General features: G+C 36.2%; 1 protein-coding gene across 4 annotated transcripts in view; it reads right to left on the bottom strand.

Moving 5' to 3' along the window:
* LOC128212891 (helicase with zinc finger domain 2-like) overlaps positions 1-20,772 on the bottom strand; it is a 376,344-nt gene that overhangs the window by 10,532 nt on the left and 345,040 nt on the right. Inside the window, exons 2-11 of one of the 4 annotated variants that reach the window (XM_052918284.1) lie at positions 15,421-15,512; positions 10,752-11,597; positions 6,970-7,176; positions 5,315-5,354; positions 3,929-4,041; positions 3,165-3,374; positions 2,707-2,743; positions 1,704-1,828; positions 319-459; positions 52-124 (exon numbers count right to left, since the gene is read on the bottom strand). In XM_052918284.1, the coding sequence (XP_052774244.1) occupies positions 52-124; positions 319-459; positions 1,704-1,828; positions 2,707-2,743; positions 3,165-3,374; positions 3,929-4,041; positions 5,315-5,354; positions 6,970-7,176; positions 10,752-11,597; positions 15,421-15,512 (1,884 nt within the window). Of the gene's footprint in view, positions 1-51; positions 125-318; positions 460-1,703; positions 1,829-2,706; positions 2,744-3,164; positions 3,375-3,928; positions 4,042-5,314; positions 5,355-6,969; positions 7,177-9,353; positions 9,495-9,547; positions 9,832-10,751; positions 11,598-15,420; positions 16,029-20,772 lie in introns of those variants that run through there. The other 3 variants (XM_052918283.1, XM_052918285.1, XM_052918286.1) reach the window with 3 other exon arrangements.

Genomic DNA, 20,772 nt, shown 5'->3' with positions numbered 1-20,772 from the left:
AAACTGTATCTGCAGTAAATGCAAAATGTTCAATTAAAGATTTGAACTTACGTCTTCGTCGTTTCTTTTTCATCCCATGTTGTCCAGCACGAGGTGTTGCTGGCCGATTACTATCTTCACTACTCTGTAAGAATAAACACCGCTTTATTCACCAATCTCTTAGTACGGCTCTCCGTTTAAACGACGGCGAGTGAATAATACTTGGTAAGTTAAACGTTAAAGCCATTTATTGTAAGCTTAGATGTATATTGTTTCCTAAACTTAAAGTACACCTGTATAATAACAGAACACCCAACAATTATCTAAATGTTTAAGAACCTCAGCAAGTCCGTTCGCTGTCACGTTCGTACCACACAGCCATTCGCCATCAGGGTCCAGATTCTCATTTTGTACTGTGGCTGGTATCTGAGGTTCGATCTCTTCTTTCAAGTTGTTGAGACGCGCAATATCTGCAGAGTCCTATTTAATAGAAATCGGCACAATAAGACGAATTATAGCGAAGCGAAACAATGAGACCAATGATAGCGAAGCGGATAATACTCCAGATCAGAGCGAAGCGGATAATACGCCCGATGATAGCGAAGCGGATAATACGCCCGATGATAGCGAAGCGGATAATACGCCCGATGATAGCGAAGCGGATAATACGACCGATGGTAGCGAAGCGGATAATACGCCCGATGATGGCGAAGCGGATAAAACGCCCGATGCTAGCGAAGCGGATAATACGACCGATGATAGCGAAGCGGAACAATGTGACCGATGTTAGCGAAGCGGATAATACGACCGATGATAGCGAAGCGGATAATACGCCCGATGATAGCGAAGCGGATAATACGACCGATGGTAGCGAAGCGGATAATACGCCCGATGATGGCGAAGCGGATAAAACGCCCGATGCTAGCGAAGCGGATAATACGACCGATGATAGCGAAGCGGAACAATGTGACCGATGTTAGCGAAGCGGATAATACGACCGATGATAGCGAAGCGGATAATACGCCCGATGATAGCGAAGCGGATAATACGCCCGATGATAGCGAAGCGGATAATACGCCCGATGATAGCGAAGCGGATAATACGCCCGATACTAGCGAAGCGGATAATACGACCGATGATAGCGAAGCGGATAATACGACCGATGATAGCGAAGCGGATAATACGCCAGATGATAGCGAAATGTGCAATAAAATGATCGACAGCGAAACGATACACTACGATGAGTGTAAGCAAAACGTTACAGGCGATGTCAGAATGAAAGCGAAACGGTAATATGTTATTTAAAAAATATTCAAGCAAGAAGAACTAGTCCATTTCCACACATCGAATTAAATAGCATTCAATGAATTTTTAGCGTTAGTTGTCGCCAATTCAATGGATATAACTATTGAAAGACTAGCAGTATGGCTCGTTATCGAATTTGTCCAAGATATTATGCCCGTATACATTCAGACCAAATCAAACTTGGTGATGATTGAACCAATGCCTCTTAAGTAATTGATCGGAAACGACCGACTTGGGGTAATTTCAAGTATTAAAGGGCAATAACTCCCCAGCGACTCGAGCGATATGGCAGGTTATCGGACTTATCCGAGACAATGCCCATACACATGACTGACCAAACTTGGTGATGATAGACAAAGTCGTCTAAGGTTATTGATATGATAACATACTGCTACTCCCATTTCCTGAAGTTTTCATACCGTGGCGTATCTGAGCGCAAGTACACATTTCTGCAGAGCAAGGTCATAGTCTTTGGAAATGACCAAGGCCCGGGACCATATTTCTAACGCCTCAACGTCGTTGTAGTCGCAAAACTCTTGAAGGACTGAAAAGAGCAAATGAAAATTTAAATAATAATGTCAAAAAAGTGTATGCACTAGAGAACAGGAGCCTGTTTCATTGAAGGACCATGGCACTATCGTATCAACTTGTGATAATTATTAATTTAATTAATTTATTAGTTATAATTTATTAACATAAAAGTTTCGCTTGCAAAACCAAAAAAACCTATGTTCAAACTGGGAAATTCAATTGCTTTGGATATTGTTACTACTCAGAAATATCATTTTGAAAGAGAGAGTGACGTCACCATCTTTTAAAATAATGTCTCCTTAGTCATAACTACACTAATCTTAAATCTGTGAGAGTAGATAAGTCTCAAAAGACACAATGTTGATTTTTTTTAAATCGACTTAGTGTTCACATTTAAAACTCTTTGAAAATGATTTTTTACACAATTATGAAGCAAAATATCTTAAGTATGACATCAATGATAAGTTCTTCATTTAAACGGACCAAAGAATTCGGAGATCAATCTTATTGCGGAAGAACAATATATCTTGTTAACAAATGACAACGTTTTCTAACAGATTTAAAGACGAAGGGTCTGAAGTGCTGAATAAGTAAAACGTATTTAAAGAAGCAATTGAAAATGCAATAAAAAAGACGCTTTGCAGAATGGGACATTGAACTATTTAGTTCATAAAGAAAACAAAAGTAGAAAATACTCTTTAAGCATGCTTAAATATTTACCTAAAAGGCAAAAAGCCTGATCTTTATAGTTGGAGACAAACGGAAGAAATGTATAGCATCGGAATAAGAAAGTGAATAGAAAGGTTCTGGGCCTACACTATTTTTTTGTGAAAATTAAATAACATTTTTGTTTGTAAACCTAAATTACAAAACACCTTTGTGTCTACTTACTTATGCTGCAAACTTTCTTGACTTGCATGTGCTCTCCCTGAAACAGTCATTTTCGATCAATTTGTTTTGTTTAAACTGTCAGCATGCGGTTATCGGACAAGAACAGCGCAAAACACTTACAATGAGACAAGTTTAAAGCAAGTGTATACCGAAGCTCATCCGAATATATTTGCCGATCAGCAAGCACATATTAACAATTTTACAGTAAGTGTATGGGCCTTGCTACATTATACGCGTATTGCCACATGTAACATATGTACCAACTTTCATGTGATAACCTCGAACGATTTTCCAGTCATGGCACTGGCGCCTTTGACTCCGACTTCGCCGATCAAGGTTATGACAATATCTTGAATGTTTACTTTAAAATTCAGACAAGCGAATAATGACAATGAGCCTTTTGTGAAGTATAATATATATACAATTATTTATTAATGATTAATTTATAATAGTATTACAATCTGCAGAAAGCAACGAGCTGTTCTCCATAGCGCCTCCTTGCGGCCTGGGTGTTCACGGATATTCTCTGGCCCGAGCATCAAAAAGTGTCTCAAATTCACATGGACACGGTCGATGTCGGCGTCGATCATTATACACACATGCCATCGTTTTCTGCGCTCCGCGAGCCGCGCAATGCGGTCCAGCTCATATAGGAAGAGCTTGATGTCCTGCAAAGAGAAAATACATTGTATGATCTGTGCCGTCTTTGGTAGATAAATAATAGTTCGTTTATTGGTTTAACCAGTATTTATTTCAGATAATAATACATAAGACATAACACATTCATTCAGAAGAAAACGAATATGTTAAGTAAAATTGATAAGATAATGAGCAATGCTTAAAAATAAAATGTAATTCACAGAATTGAGAATTAACCAAAAAAATGTTTCTGAGTGTCTTTCTTTTATTGTCCTTGGTTGTCGAGTAAGCGCAGTTGTTAGAGACTCTCTTCTCACTAAGGCGACCATTATCAAATTCCCAAATAAAGTTTAAAATAAATATTAACCCCATGTATTGCAATGTTTGGCAGTTTTCTAAACGTGTACCATTCTAGTGTTGTGATCTACAAGGCAACTTAATGGCATTTAATAAAAATCGTGCTGATGATTCCAGTCGTTGTTTGTAGGGTATCAATCTTACAGCAAGGTAAAACGTGTCGGCGCCGTCGATGGCAACAACAACGATACCGATAATTCTTGAACAAACAAAACAGCCTACATACCTCGTATCGTTTCTGGACCACAGGAGGCGGCACATTGTAGACAATGTTCTCCCACAGTGTGTTGGATACTTGCGCGTGACTAGCTGTGCTCCATGTAGGATCATACACGGTAGCTGTGATATGAAAAACAGGGTGAATTACATGCGGTTTATGTAATAGTTACAACACCAACCACTGAGTATTTGAGATTATACACGAGCGCTTATGCATGAGTTTATAATTTAAATTACGAGGCAAGTGGGTGACGTAACTTATTTAGTGTTTGGTACCATGTTAAAGACAACGTGCCATAACTAGCGTGATGTAAAAGTAAACAGTGTTATAATTTATCAGCATGCTAGTTACTAAACAGTTAAGCTCCGCCTTCTTGTTACTGTTCTGGTATGGGAGGTAATGTTTAAATGAGAACAAGAGAAGCTCTCTCAAACATGATACAATAATGCACCAGTCAATTGTAACCACGCCCCCCCCCCCCCCCCCAGGTCCAGGGAATCGCGGGAACTTTGACTTTCAGTCATGTCAAGCCCGGGTAAAATCCCCGCACTGCGGAGACGAACTGATCCCCGCCAAATGCCCCCGCACCCCAGGGACCCTAGGTAAGGCCCATTTCCCGCTATATTTGTCACGAAGACAAAACCATCGCATTCACCTGGTACAGTGGAGCAACCGGAAACTAAACACACTAGTGCGTTAGTGCTTCAGCGTAACGAGAAATAATGTAATGAACTGTTATGTGTAATTTTATACCAAAAAGGAAGAGAAGTCATTGGAAATTGTACAACACATGAATTAATATACGACCACCTTAAAGGGCGCATTAACTTTTAAACTTCCCGACTTAACTATCGCCCTTCAAGTAAATAAAATAGAGCACCGCGTAGAGGACGCTAAGCGCTTGTCTGTTTTGGTCGAAAAGAGCATTCCTGGACAAGTATTAGTTATCAGCCGTGTTATACACGTGCATATTGTCTCTGGCAACATGTCTACCAAGTTTCATTTTAATATGGTGGCCAAAGGTTTTGCACGACGCCGACGCCGACCACACTGAGGCTAGACATTACCTCGACGTTTTATATTCGAAACACAGACAAGCTAAATACGACAAATCTGATCAATAAAATTAAGTATCGAGTAAGTAAACTTAAACTTGAACTTGTGCCAGAATTGATCAAGCTTATGTAATCTGAATACGGAAAACCCAATCGATTTCTGAGTAATGTATATCGTATTTTCAGAAAATCTTGACACGGACATTTTTTGGACGGACTGAATTGCATTAAGCTACGCAATAACCTCCTTATTAAACAGAATAAACTGAAGTACGTATATACCCGGAAGAAGACTGTATTTTTCAGAGAGTATGTGTCATAAAATGGTTGTATTTACCTGTATAGAAATACCGGGCAGACTGCACGTATTCCCCGATCTGAAATATGAGTATTAAATGCATCATATATTATACATGAAATGTTTACTGATCCTTTTATTTCCTAATTGACAACCAAAATATGTTGCATTGCTTAAAAACATTCATTAAATACAACTTACAAAAGCTGTGAGTCACTACGTCCAGGCTTTTAAGTGACCATTAAATAAAAAGAAGAGATAAACGTAGGAGGATTTTTTTGAAAATGTAAAATAGGGATATGAAGAGCAAAAAGTGGGGATAGGGCCTAAAAAAAATTGTTTGGTTAGGGTTACATCCTTTTCAAAAATAGGTAGGGTAGGTAGGCTTTTTATTTTTTTTTATTTTTTTTTTATTAGGCTTTATATAAGAATATCATTTTCATCATTGGAGAATGGTGTTAAAGCTATCTTCTGTATAAGCATTTAAGGTTTAAACTACATATTGAAAAGCAATTTAAAAAAAAAAACGAAAAAAAATTAAAAAAATCTTGTTTTTTAGTTTTCAATTTTTTTTTCAAACTGACTATAAAAACGGTAGGGTCGGCGCCTATTCCGTAGGTAGGGTCGGGTAACCCGAACCAAATGTATTTTTTTAGGCCTAGTAGGGCTCTTTACTTTCCCTTTTTTGCAAGCAAATAAATGACTACTTAGCCTATTCATCAATTGTGATGTAAATGTAGTTATATTTGCTTAGAAACTAGTGTTTCAAAAGGGGTTCAGTCACAGGATACGGAGATGAACCTAGAATAGGTGTCTATGACTTGACAACATGCACCACTCTTTCTCATCATAGAACCTCTCTTGCAGCCCCGGATATTTACTGCATCAAACAAATCGTACAAAAATACTAGAAATGGCTTCCTATTAAAATCAAGATTAAGATTTTTTCAATTGATGCATTCAGTTAAAACGTTTCTATTATTTCTCGAACTATTTTTACAAAACAGATTGTGTAGTAGGGCTTTTTCTAAAAAAAGTATGGACAATTAGGAGCCAAACAAAGACGTAGGGGGATGAAGGAAAAGCAGGAAAAGAAGGGCCCGCATGAAAGCCTTCTAAGTCTATAAACTGCATGAATGCTTTACTTGCACTCGAACCTCATTATAACAATGGCCCTTGAGTAAAACCGGAGAGTTCCAGGTATGGTTATGTGGACATATGACTTTTAACAAGTGCGCTGCGGAGCGAACGTCAAATCTCGTCAGCTGTTGTTCTGTTCAGCCGAGAAGGGGCATAACTCAACATTGATGATTATTACCAGAGTTATGGACCACACTTTGACTGTGACACCAAGGTCATAAAGCCGTGAAAATACATCGACTTTCTTTCTTCGAAAAAGACACAAGCTAAATTGCATCTTGTTTATGCAAATATTTTTTTTATGATAGATCCTAAGCAAAACAATTACGATGGCACGGAATGTGGAGCAAAATGAATATTTGCCGGAAACATTTTTCCAAAATGCTCCTTTAAAGTAGAGAACTCCTCTTTAAATAGGAACTAACGTATTTTTCATAAAATCTTCATTTTAAGAGAACCTTAATTTCATCAAATTCAAAGCAATAACGTATGCTTTCATCACGTAATTGTACGCTATAAAATAGACCGTTAAACCCAAAAGTTGAAACACATACCTGATTAAAAATGAAGGAGCACTCCCCAAACCAATCAGCTAACTGTTGCTCGCTCACAACAGGGCCCAACCCCGTGGAGAGTCTGTCCTGCTCCTCTTTGATCCCTACAAGCGCCTGAAGGACCTGTTTCTTTGCACCCTTGACATCGTCCCTTCCAGCCGCCTCATGGGCCCGCTCAATAAGCTTGGAGATGTTCTTGCCAGGCATCTGTAAAAAGCCAACAACATGATATGCGAACTTGAAATACAAATGTAAAGGTGAACTTAGATTGTAATAAGAGTTAGGGACATGATGGTATGGGGACGGAAGAGTATTTATGGTGTTTAGGTTCTCCGTTATTAAAGCTATCAAATCACCACCACTCCGCCCCCCCCCCCCCCCTTCAAATGTCGCGGACAAGATATATTCCTATACACATTTACATTTAAATAGATATTTAGTGAATTTAATTCTTGCTTGTTTGTCTGAATTATGGTCATAGTAAAGACCTTCGAAACTGAAAGCCGCTATGCTAACCACGTGATACACATGGTCTTAAGAAGTCGTACACACAATGGTCATTTCTGATAAGGTTATTAAAATCTAAAAATAGTTTCGGTCTATTTATCTATATGATTTAAACTGGGTGACCATTTTGCGGTATTTTTTTTAACGGGGACACTCAGATGAGACAGCAACATGATTGTTGTGTTTATTCTCTAAATCATGTTGAATAATGTTTTATCGGCCTCCTACTAACTCGCATTGACAAGAATATGCTTGTTTTTGGGGAAATTATGTATTTGCCGACTTTTGGACCATCAGCTGGCCCCAATTTCTCGAAACTTCTTAAGTCCCTTATAACAGAATTAAGCTTATCTCACAATTTTTGTTGTTCTATAAAATGTGTTATATTTACTTCTTCAAGAATTTTTAGAAATTATGTAGGAATTATCTGTATGATTATCAGAATAAACCATTTTTCATTTATCAAAATCCATTTTCAGTATGCATTTTGGTTAATTGAAATAAGCGACTTAAGCCTGTTAAGCTTAAGAAGTTTCGAGAAATTGGGGCCTGGTCTCTAGTCCTTTTAATGTTTAATCCTTAACTGAAAATGATATATCTCCTCAAGCATCAATACATTCCAATACTTATGACTTTTTTGTTTGGCATCCGATATAAATGATTGTTAACAAATTGTAAACTGTTAATAGTTGATATATTTCTCTAAATTAATATCTTAACCGTCTGAAATAAGGATATTTGCCTTAAATGCATGCTAGTTTTAAGTTCTCACTAAACAAAAGCAAACAATGTATTTGTTTATTTTTACGAGCGTATAAATGACAACATTGTAGTCTAAGCCTATTGATAATTAATCAGTTTTAAAATGCATTGCAGCTATAGAGATTGATTTGAAATGTGTTCAGTTCCATGCGGAGTACATTCTATTATGCTCCAAGAGTTTCAAATATCATCTGTCATTTAACAATTCATCAAACATTATTTTTATATTTATTATTAAAATAACTAGAAATGCAATTCACAATAATCCGCAGACACACGTCAAAAGTGAACGATAGTATTATTGATTTGTACATATTATAAAGATTAAAATACACTTAATAGTTCTTTGCTTGAAATATAATGTATTTTTTCCGTATAAAGCTTTATAGTTTTTAAATTCATATTAAAACACACACAATATTTTGTTCTTTAGTTTTTTACCAACTGACGTTAAAAACGGTAGGATCAGCGCCAATTTTGTAGGTAGGGTCGGGTAACCCGAGCATAATGTATTTTTTAGGCCTGATCACTATATGTTATTTGTGGCAGAGATGCATCTAACACATGCTATATACCAACACACCACTTGAAACAACATCACCACGAACGATAAAAATCTGTACACTACAAAAGATAACAAAATCTTGTTAATAACAATGGTTTTAATTTGACTATCCCAGTTAAAAAATTGCTGATGTTCCAATTAGTTTCTGGCAATAATTCAGCTCTACGCGTTTCAAATCAAGTCAAAATCAACCCCTGATTTTTTAATTTGTTGTAAAACAAATAATGGACTTTTAAATTAAACAAAAATCGTTGATTATACTTTGATATATTTGTTGATTGTTGAATGGAATAATATTTCATACATTAAATATTTGATTGCATCTCCTGTATCATTGTATCAAACATTGTTATTATAATTATTTTGTCAAGATAAAAATACATGTTTATTAGGAATTTAGACTCTTAATCATGATAAAAAATAATTGCAAATATATAGCGTACATACGAGGTCGTACATTGTCTATCCAAACCTATTTTAGGTTCTAGGAAGGAGCTTATCAATTAATCTATTTTAGCATATTGGCTAAAATAATCCTTCCTATACTTACTTCGAACGACGCAGTTGCATATATATATATTTCCTTTGTTTACAAAATATAGATACATAGATACATTTATAAGTATGCACTTGAAAGTTGAAACGTTAAATGTTGATATACTACAATTAATGGTGTGTTTATTACTTCCGCATATCGTAGCTTGAAAACAGAAAAAAACCTTTGAACTATTAAATTTACAATACCTTGTTCTGTAATAGGGCACTATCTTATCCTTTCGAAGTTAACTATAAGTTAATGACGTCATTTTTCACACTGTCCTTATAAGTTAAGATATAAAGGTTTTCAAACTATCGCAATGTTAACACGTCCATGTCGATACGATTTTTGATAGTCATTTGATGAAACCCTTATATGCCAATTTGTGTAAAACTATTTAAAAAAATGTTTATGATTACCCTGTGAGTAAATTTCGTTATTTGCCCGAGGTTTAACTGATATTAGGTCATTTCCTAAAATGATAAGCTATAAATAGCAGCCCACATAATGTTCATTGTTATTTACTGATAATGAAGGCGTGTCAAACTTTCCTACTTTCGATTTCGTTTTTGAGAAATAGCTGCTTAGCTGTCATTATTTTGGCTGAGCGATCAGGGAATGCGTTTTTAAAAAAAAAAGTTTCATAAAACCGATGTTGTCTGGTGTGTCTTATCGATTTTCACACACTATCATATGCATCATTAATTAATGCGAAATTCACGATTACAGCGTGTTGCCAGACGGACTCTATACATTCTATTTACAATACATAGCAAAGATCGATTAACATATAACATGATGTAATAATGGAAGTTTAAGGACGGCCGTTATTATATATCATGTCAGATATTTTCAAGCATTAATGCACCAGTCAATTGTACCCCCCCCCCCCAGGTGCGGGGATAGCCGGGGAAATGGACCGTGTTTTTACCTTCTCTAGAGGTGGCTCCGCAGTGCAGGTTGAATGCGATGGTTTTGTTTTCGCGCCAAACACAGCGGGGAATGGGCCTTACCTAGGATCCCTGGGGTGCGGGGGCGTTTAGCGGGGATTTTACCAGCAGTTTATCCCCGCAGGCCGGAGATTATACCCGGGCTTGGCTGTATCCGAATTTCGCAGTCCCCGCTTTTCCCCGGACCTCGGGGGGGGGGGGGCGTGGTTACAATTGACTGGTGCATAACGAGTACTAACATAATGATAATATTTATAAGCATATACAGATCTCCCATGCAACCACTGTCCCAGGGTGTTGTATGTATTTATAGCCGCTTTATGAAATAGAATTATGGTTTCACATATACAATTGATCTTAATTGCATTAATTTTACTAAATAAAGAATAGATGAGCTTATGACTTTTGACTTATTAAATGACCATTACTAATGATTACCTGAACAATAGATAATACTAACTTTATGACAGTCTATTGGTGCCGCAACCTTTGCGCCTTGCACTGGCGGGACGTGGGTTTTCGGACGAGCTCCGGTACCAGTAGTTCTAGAAACTTCTGTTCCTTTAACAGTTTGTGAACCATCAACGCTTTGTTTTGTTTCACCACTTGAAGCATTTAAATGTGCCGCTGTCGGTTTTGTTATTTTGGCTTGAGTTTCTTTACTCTTCTCAATTGTTTTTGTAACTTCACGATGCGAAGTCTTGTTATTATGATCAGTAACAGAATGTCCGTGTCCATTTATCGAGGTGGCCTGTTTACTGAGGGGGCGATTGATGACACAATCAGCGGACGCAGAACTGACTTGGTCCAACGAGCTAGTTTTATTAGAGACATCCTTTTCTGGTTTCCCAGTGAATTCTGGGAGAAAATCTGGTCCAAAAGTAACGGAGTTTTCGAAATTATTAGTCTGGGATCCCTTTGAATCGTCTTGCTCTGAATTCATGAAATTCCCCATGTTTTGCCCTTGAGGAAAACCTTGGATTTCCTTGAAATGATCGCTGTTGGAAAGTTCGGGTAATATTGCACTTAAATAATAGTGATTGTCAGGTGTATTAGAATTATCAACACTTTTACCACTTGACACTTCCCCACCGGAGGGTTCATTTGAATCCCGTGTATCCTGGGAATCGGAAGCTAACGGAGGTAAACGGAAGTTGGTCTTCTTACGTCCGTTTGGCTTTTTTCCAGACTTTGAATTGTTTGCAACATTGTTATTAAGGCCCGGGAGTTCGGGTGGCCATTTTTTCGATGTCCGGCCAGTATTGTTTACAGGTTCATCCCGATTTGGAAGCGGCAAATCATTGTTCTGGAATACATATAGAAACAAATAAACAACACTTAGACAACTATGAACTTTATATTCAATTTAATAAAATATAGTATAATGCAAAATACCAATGTATAACATAATAGAATAATAGAAAGGTAGAATGGTCTGTTAGATTCAACCTTAAATTGACTAAACTATTTAAACTGTATCACCTATTATACACTGCAAATTGACTTCAATCCGATACAGAAGTCCATAAAATAGTTACAGAACAGAACGTATGTACTTCAATTATATATTTAAAGAAAAAAAAACATGTAATGTGATATCAAACAAACAATAAACAACACTTACACACAAACAACAACAACAACAACAACAACAAAAACAACAACAACAACCATAACACTATTATTTTAAGGGCATTTTCATTTGAGTCCAAAACTTGGGTTAATGGCGGTCAAGTGCAAATGTTTCGACACGACTAATAAAAAACAGTAAAGTGATACAGTTCTTGTACTGTACATTTGATAACAACATCAGTGCTAAAGTTGAAAGACAATAAAGCGACAAAAACAAAACACATTTTGAAAAGTATAACTGCATTCTGAATGCCCAGTTTATTATTTTTATTATGTAGGATGGAAATACTGAATAAACAGTATGCAGTAGTACCAAATATATCTTAAAATCGACCATTTCGAGCACAGCCCCTACTGGGTCCTGCTTGAAAAACATAATTTCCGCACCCATCCATTATTTTTAAAGTCAACTTGTGGAGTCATGCATAATTTTGAAAGTCAACTTCAATTGCCATACACTTACAGGTCAACGTTTGGTGCCAAGCATTATTTTGAAAGTTAATCATTGGAGCCATGCATATTTTAGGTCATCTTGTTGAGCAATGCATTATTTGCGAGTCTATTTCCGGAGCCATGCACTATTTTGAGTCTGGAGCTATGCATTAATTTTAGGTCAATATTTGGACCAGTCGGTTTATCGAAAACAACCTTTGATGTATGCCGGCAGATCTGTAGAAGTGGTTTGTAAAATTTATAAATTATTGTTTAAACGTGTAATTTGTATTGCAAAGTTCAAATTTCCAAGAAAAGAGTATAATTGCATAAATAATTAAGATTCTCAAGAGTAAAGTTTAACTGCTTAATTGAAATTACTACGCGATCTACTTGCAGTGTAGTTAAACGTAAAAATTTCTGACATTGTTAACCGTCCACATTCATCCGGGGTGGTTTTCCATGGAACAAGCCGGAGGTGTTCCGATAACTTTTGGATCAATGAATTATTTCCGGAGCCATGCATTCGTTTGAAAATGAACTTTCGAAGCCATGCATTATTTAGAAAGTCAATTAAGAATGGCAGCTTTTGGAGTCATGCAGAGTGACCCGTTTTTTAAATGTTCGACTTTTGATACCGGCATACGATATACACTATTTTGGCTCCAGGAATTCAAAACTGAGGGAGGGGCACAAACTTCGAACCCCCTAAAAATTCACTGAAATGACACGTATAAAATCGTTGATGCATTTCAACACCTCCTTCAAGAATACTTTTATGAATCTTATATTAAACGTGGATATACTTATGAACCTAACTATGTAAATATATATATATATATATATATATATATATATATATATATATATATATATATATATATATATATATCAGCGTTTAAATTGGAAGGTATCAATCTTAGGTTAGGATAAGGTGTTTTAAGAATCACATGGGCTTCATTTGCCGGCCAAATAGGGAAGCACGGGCCCTTGTGCCTCCCTCCCTCACCCAACGCCGCTAGATCCGCAACTGCCGAGTCATGCATTTTTAAGGGGTCACCTTACAGGGCCATTAAATTATCTGATAATCAAAACATCGGACATATATTATGTACATACCTTTGTGTCGATAATGAGTTAGACTAAAATATATAATCCAGTTATGAGAGTTTCGCCACTATATATATATATTTCTTGAAGGACCTTCCATAGTGCAAAAATGGGCGGGGGAAGCCATACGTTAAAATGTTATAATAGCTTATGTTTTATTTAGTTTTGAGAGGAAGATTTTTTAAGGAGTAAAACATACATTCTTTACGACATGTTTTGAGGTAATAAAGAGTTGACCAAACTTTACGAAAGATGATTTTAACAGAGTTTGGATCAATAAGCATTTTCAAGATTTCGGGTCAAAATGCCTAAGTCTAACAAGTCAACAAAGTATTGTGGATTCGTGATAATAAGTTTTCAAATAAGGAAAATATTCAATATAATAGTGAAAAATAGTGGACTCAATTCATTTCCTGGTTACAAAAATGCAAATTTTATATCCTTCTTAAAATAGCTGCAATCACCACAAAGCTGCAAGACATTGTTTACAGGGTAATGTTGACTATTTTGATACAAAAACTTATTATTGTGTATAAAGACATATATCCGAAAAAACGCAAATGCTATTGACTGAAAATCTGATATGTTTCAGTCCTTTTGCACTGTGGAAGGCCCTTAAAGCTGTACTTTCACAGAAATACCATTTTTACAACTTTTCTATTTTTTGTCTTGGAACCAACGATATAAGATGGCTGAACAAAAACAGATCGTAGGTTTTCATATTTCCGTTCAAAAATTGATGTTTTATGGCTTAAAGGGGCTGTACTCCGTATGATTAAATAGCGAAAAAACAACAACAGAAAATTGTCGAAAACTTTGTTTCGATGTGTACAATGCATTGAAACTTACTGACTGAAGTACCACATTGTTCACAATTAATTTATTTTTCGCAGTTTTGTTGGTATTTTTCCATTAAAAATGATTACTAGGTATGTCTACCTAGTAGAATTAATTCCTTATGCGTGATTGGCTAGTCGATGTTATCACGTGATATTACCAAGTTAGGTATAAAGCTAAAATATTCCAAGGGTAAGCTTTTGTATCACAGTGGATACAACACTGGACTGCAATTTGGCGACCCCGGTTCGTTTTTTTTTTTACATTTTGGTATTTATTTACAATTATGTCACCAAAAAGTAAAACATTTTATTAAATAATTGTCCTGAGATTCGTTACAGAAAAAAACTTTTTTTGGTGCCAATCTTGTGTACAGTCCCTTTAAATCGTTACTAACGGTTTAAGAAAAATACATAAAACATCATTTCGTCCAAGACAAAAAAAAAAGTTGTCAAAACGTTCAATCAGTGAGAGAGCAGCTTTAAGCAAAGGGAAACAAATCGAACAAACCATTTACAGTACAGGTTAAGAACTAGATTGAGTTAAAATTTCATAGCAAGTAGCTCGATTCATGATTACTGCTTAACACATACACGTATAAATCGTACGGTGCACACACACACTCACATATAGGATCAGTACTCTTTAGATACATATGAAAGTATATTAAGATGAGCTCATTGTAATTAATGAATTGTACATGTTATTTCACTCATTCATGCATGTATCGTGCATACTTGAACTGCAATCGTGGAGTTTAACAAGATCATACATAGCTCAATAAAACAGTCTGTCATAGAATTCTTTACAACAATTCACTGTTGAAGTTTATACAAGAATATCAACTTACGTTTTAAAATACGCAAATTACTTCCTGCACTGTGTATTGAAATGTAAACAAAACAACCTGTACTTTGCACAACCTTCAATTTCTGAAAATATTTATTTTTAGAAAACGAAAGTATGATATTATTAAAACATGCAAGTGAATGAATCTCATTGTTCTTTTAACTCATTGTCGATTGTTTCTTCTTAATGTGTGACGTTAATTGGTTTTATATAATAGATCTGAAGCGATAGGTTTATGTTTTCATATATATAATAAATTCTGCACAAACCTCACGACGGTGTTTCAATAGAAACTGTCCTTTTCTGTGAACCCTCTCTGAAACATAATGTTGTTCTTCTTCTCTGTGTATGTCACTGAACACTAAATAGTAAAGCACCAGCACTAAAAGCAAAATTATTAATAGATACTTCGCGCCATTGTCAGCAACAGTCCCTAAAAGGTCTGTTATAAGCTGAACAATTAAGCTCCACGACATCTCAAGTTGCCACGGTGATAGGTTAAACTTTAAACACAACTTTTAATTATTTCACATTTTAATTTAACTTCGAGGTTGTTTTATAAAGATAAAACACTAAAAATTTGCGTCAAATTAAGCGCAATCATTTGAGCACTGTCATTAAAATACTCCATAACATCTTTGTCACGTGAAGGTTTAAAAAACTATTGAAGTTGTACCGCCGTTTACCTCAAGATCGTTGCCAATAGTAACTATCTAATCATGGATAACCCGAGTTAACTGTTAGATCATATGTATTTATATATGGATCATATTATCTTCCATATATCCATGTGTCACCGTTTTTCAAAATTATATCTTAAACGGAATTCCAGCGTGCATTGTTATTGCATTTGATACACGAAACATTATTTAAACTTAACCAATTCAAAACGAGTTTCAAATGAAGCACTTATCTGTGGGTTCCCAAGATGGAAACGTTCCAAGTATGATTTAACAAACACTGAATGGACAACCGCGCTGTAATTATTATTTTTATAGGCTTTGGTTTTATGTGATGTGTGTGTGTATTTGTATCAAGCAGTCTTTCATAATTATTTTTTTCAAATGATTTTCGTTTAGAAGACACAAGCAGTAGCGGATCCAGGGGGGGGGGGAGGGGCGCACCCCAGGCCAACTCCCCCCACAAGAAAACACACTTAAATCGTCCAACTATGCTGTATATGTAGCTATCGGAGAGAAAAAGAGTAGTAAAATACACTCAAAATACATCAACGCGTGCAATAAATTGCAAAAAAAATGTTTGTGGGAGAGTATCCCCAATATTTTAGACTATTAATTTAAATTTAGGTTCTGGGGGGGGGGATGCGTCAACTTCTGGGTACGGTCATGATTAGGAGACTAAGGAGACACAACTGAAAACATCCATTATGGGGTTGAGGAGATTTGGGGATGATACTGAAGGAAACGGACGGAAAGACAGCGGAGGTGAAAGACTTTCACGCGACCAGGCCGAATTATTCACGTACATGTCTGATTGACAATGTAATCAACGCCTACCCAGAAGGAATTTCATGTTACGGGAATACACCTTTGTCGGAGATAGACACGTATTATAAGTTTCGAGGTTTGTACGTGACCAAAATATGGGTTCCTGCGCCCCGTATATCCCATTTCGGGTCACCTACTTACCCCGTAATGTACATATCACGTCGACAACCTCTTAAGAATGGTCAATATATGGGAATATTATTAGTCATTTATCGGAATCGGAAAATGGAGGTCATTTTGGAACGATATGAAGTTAAATGACCCAAAATGGGGTCACCGTGTGACCAGTCCTGGACCAATGACGTTGCGTCATTCATTTGGAAGGCGTGATATAGGCAGTTCCGGTTTTATTTCTTCGTGTTTATATTGCTCACTTTGTACTAGATCAATTCAATATTTTTTGTAGCCGAAATCATTGAAACAACCTTTCTGACAAATTTCCAGGATATTTGGGCTGAAAATGTAACCTCTAGAGTGTTAACAAGGTTTTTCCATCTTTTGGCTCTGTGACCTAGTTTTTGACCCCAGATATTCACAAGACACAAGACATGTATGGGCGTTCTGATTGAATTATCAGCAAATCCTGCCGCCATTGATACAAAACTCCGTTGTTACTATAAAGACAAAAGATTCAAACGTCAAAGGATCAATCTAACAGTGTAGCTTTTAGTTTCATCCTCATCATTATTATCTTATTCTCTTATTCAGTTTAGGTAAAGTTCAAGTATTTGTGATTAATGTTGTTACCCGATCAGTTACGACGACGATTTCGTATACATAGCTGCTATGGTAATGTAATCTTAAAAGTATACAATATTGAAAGTAAAATTGTATACACACTTTCAAAACCAGTGATTACATCATTTCCATTTCCAGACCTGTCTGATTTTGTAAAGCAAGTGATCATCTTATATCACGCCATTTAGTTCTCAAGTCACCACGCATAAGTTATTCGGTCATCTGGGTCACTCTCACACTGTATGCACTGGTTGTTCTTTTTAAATATATGTATTCTATATGTATAAAAGATGCACTCCTCTCCCACATGAGATTTACATCAATTAATACTTTTGTTTTAATAGTCCAAAAAGGATTAATGTATGTCAAAAACAATGGTTCTAATGCAGGATACCTATTTTAATTTGAAAGAAATGTGCATAGAACACGGTATTTCTTCCTTATGAGACTATTGTACAATTCACAGTAAATCTTTTAGCACCCACCAATCATTTAACATTTGTGTATTTTCAGCTTTTAAATACACGGTTACAATTTTGGTATCAGTAACAACTATTTTCCATAAATGCATTATTTAGTAAGTAGGTAAAGGTTTTTTTGTCAAAATTTATGTTTGTTGTACATGTGTATGAATTGGTTTTGAATAAGAGTGTCATTTTAAGTGAGTAGGTATGCTTTTAACTAAACCGCTGTTTTATGACAGATAAAGTAAACACCCCCGGGATATGGTTTATCAATAGCACGCAATAGTTTTCGTGGACCAGCGTTGCAGGCGGAAGGATTCTTTTCTTCGAAAACATATTTCCGTAAAATACATCCTTTTGAACTATATACATCATGAACGACATAAGAAACGCACGAGACCAATGACAGAGTGTTACAACGAATGGTTTTATCAATTTGTAGGGCTGCTCTTCTTTACATGTCTACGATTGGATTCATGATGTTGTTGTCCAAAGCCTTAAGCGCACATTGAACATTATGCAGTTATTTTCCCTTCAAAACACATACTAGCTTTCAGAGGTAAATCTTAGGCTGGGGAGGGTAGGGATGGGGGGTATAGGGGAGTGTCTTTGAAACCAAATTCTTAACGGGGGGCTTTCGGAGTAAATCTTAACTTTGGGAGCAAATCTTACCTTTGAGAGCAAATCTTACCTTTGGGAGCAAATCTCACCTTTGAGAGTAAATCTTACCTTTGGGAGCAAATCTTACCTTTGGGAGCAGATCTTATCCAGAGCAGATCTTACACAAAAGGTAAACTTTCCTCCCCCACGAATGAGTTACTGAGGCTGCAATACACTTCCGACAACGCCATTAACGAAATGCTGTTTTATTTGCATACAATTAGCCACGCTTCTCTGAAAACGACAATAAACTGTCAAGTAAATGTTAATTTCATTCGAGCCACTCATGTTATCTACCAATTGGTGTTCACTTGGTAAAATACATTACCATCTTACACTACGACAATATAGGTTTCTTCCATGGCCGATTGTGTAAGTTTGGTTCATCCCGATACGAGCGTAGGTTTTTTTTACGGAAACGAGGTTTATCGAGTTTACGCAAGGGTCGGGATAAACCTATCTTACACGAGCGGCTATGGTAGATGCTTTTTCTCCCGCCTCAGTTAAACAAAATTAATTATACATATATATTTTGCTGGAACTCTTTTGTGCTTAGTGAAAATAATTGCGTATGGATATGCTATATTTTGTGGTTGTCATGGATATGCGCGCAGTGATTCAGAATATGTTAATAGTCAAATCGGTCTTTAACTAATTCTAAGGAGAGTGAAGCATTATTTCTTGAAAGGTGCGTGAAAACTGTTTTATGGTGACATTTGAAGCGAGAAAGTTAATTAGCGTTCTAAATATTGCCACAAGACAAGGTTTCTATGAGCTACAGACGAAAGTCTTCAGCAAGGGAGGTAATTACAATGTGGTGACAATTAAAAGGAGTTCCTTACAGGCGTTTTATCTTCGCCCATGAGCAAGATAAGAATTTCTAGCATGGTTAAATTAACAAGTTTCTCCCACCTCAGATAAATAGATCCATTAATTTAACCATGCTAGAAATTCTTATCTTGCCCACGGGCGAAGATAAAATGCCCGTATGGAACTTCTTTTAATGGTCACCACATTGTTATTACCTCCCTTGTTGAAGACTGTCGTCTGTAGCGCATCATGGAGAAACCTTGTCTTGTGGCAATATTTAGAACGCTAATTAATTATTTCTCGCTTCAAATGTCACCAGAAAACAGTTTTCACTCACCTTTCAAGAAATAATGCTTCACTCTTTTTAGAACTATTTAAAGACCGATCAGACAATTTACATACTCTGAATCACTGCGCGAATATCCATGACAACCACGAATTATCACATATCCATACGCAATTATTTTCACTAAGCATAAAAGAGTTCCAGCAAAAAAAATACATTTTTACTTAATTTTGTTTAACTGAGGTGAGAGAAAAAGCATCTACCATAGCCGTTCGTGTAAGATAGGTTCATCCCGACCCTCGCGCAGGGTGTTTTTACGGAAACTCGGTAAACCTCGTTTCCGCAAAACACCAATGCTCGGGTCGGAATGAACCTATTTTACACTCTCGGCCATGGAAGATACTTATAATCTTGTATGTCCTACTTGGCTCCTTCATATAGCAATACTTCATCGTACAGCAAATATATCTACATGTACTACACGGCACATTAATATTTATTTCTGATTAAAACTAACCAAACGAATTCGTTTTTCGCCGTGTACTTTCCTTGCTGCATTTGCCACAATTATTTTACTTGTGAACGTTTTTCTTTGTGTTAATAGCTTATACTTTTGGCTCATTATGTGACTTTTGGGGAAAGGGCCGTAACTGGTGTTTGATAAACTCGTGACACATTCACATTGCTTGGCCTTTTGATATGAAAAACATGACTTGATTACATATTGGGTAAATACATATTCATGCAATAAAATATGGTAAAATAAAAGTTTGTTTGTATACAAAAGCTAGCCGCAAACACCTTAAGTTAGCCATTGCTGATTTCAAGGCTATGTTAGTCATGTTAAGAAAAATAAACCATTCTTAATTAGAACGTAATTTTGTTTAACATATCCATCCTTTGATTTAAAAATAGATTTTGATCGCTTATAAAATAAGCTTTGATTTAACGCATGGAATTGAAGTATTTTTGTACATACACTCCTGTTTTTGTGTTTTTCTTTTTTTTTCGTTTTTGAAACGTTTCTTATACATGTTCATGCAAGTTATTGCAAACGTATGTGCCGTTGATGTTGTACATTGTACTAGCCATAGCTTACGCTGTATGTCTGTCTGTCTGTCTGTCTGTCTGTCTGTCTGACTGTCTGTCTGTCTG

This window comes from Mya arenaria, chromosome 13, assembly GCF_026914265.1.
Source record: "Mya arenaria isolate MELC-2E11 chromosome 13, ASM2691426v1".
NCBI classification, from domain to species: Eukaryota; Metazoa; Mollusca; class Bivalvia; order Myida; family Myidae; genus Mya; species Mya arenaria.
Note: the sequence above shows the minus strand (reverse complement) of the source record. Positions and strands in the feature narration are given on the sequence as shown.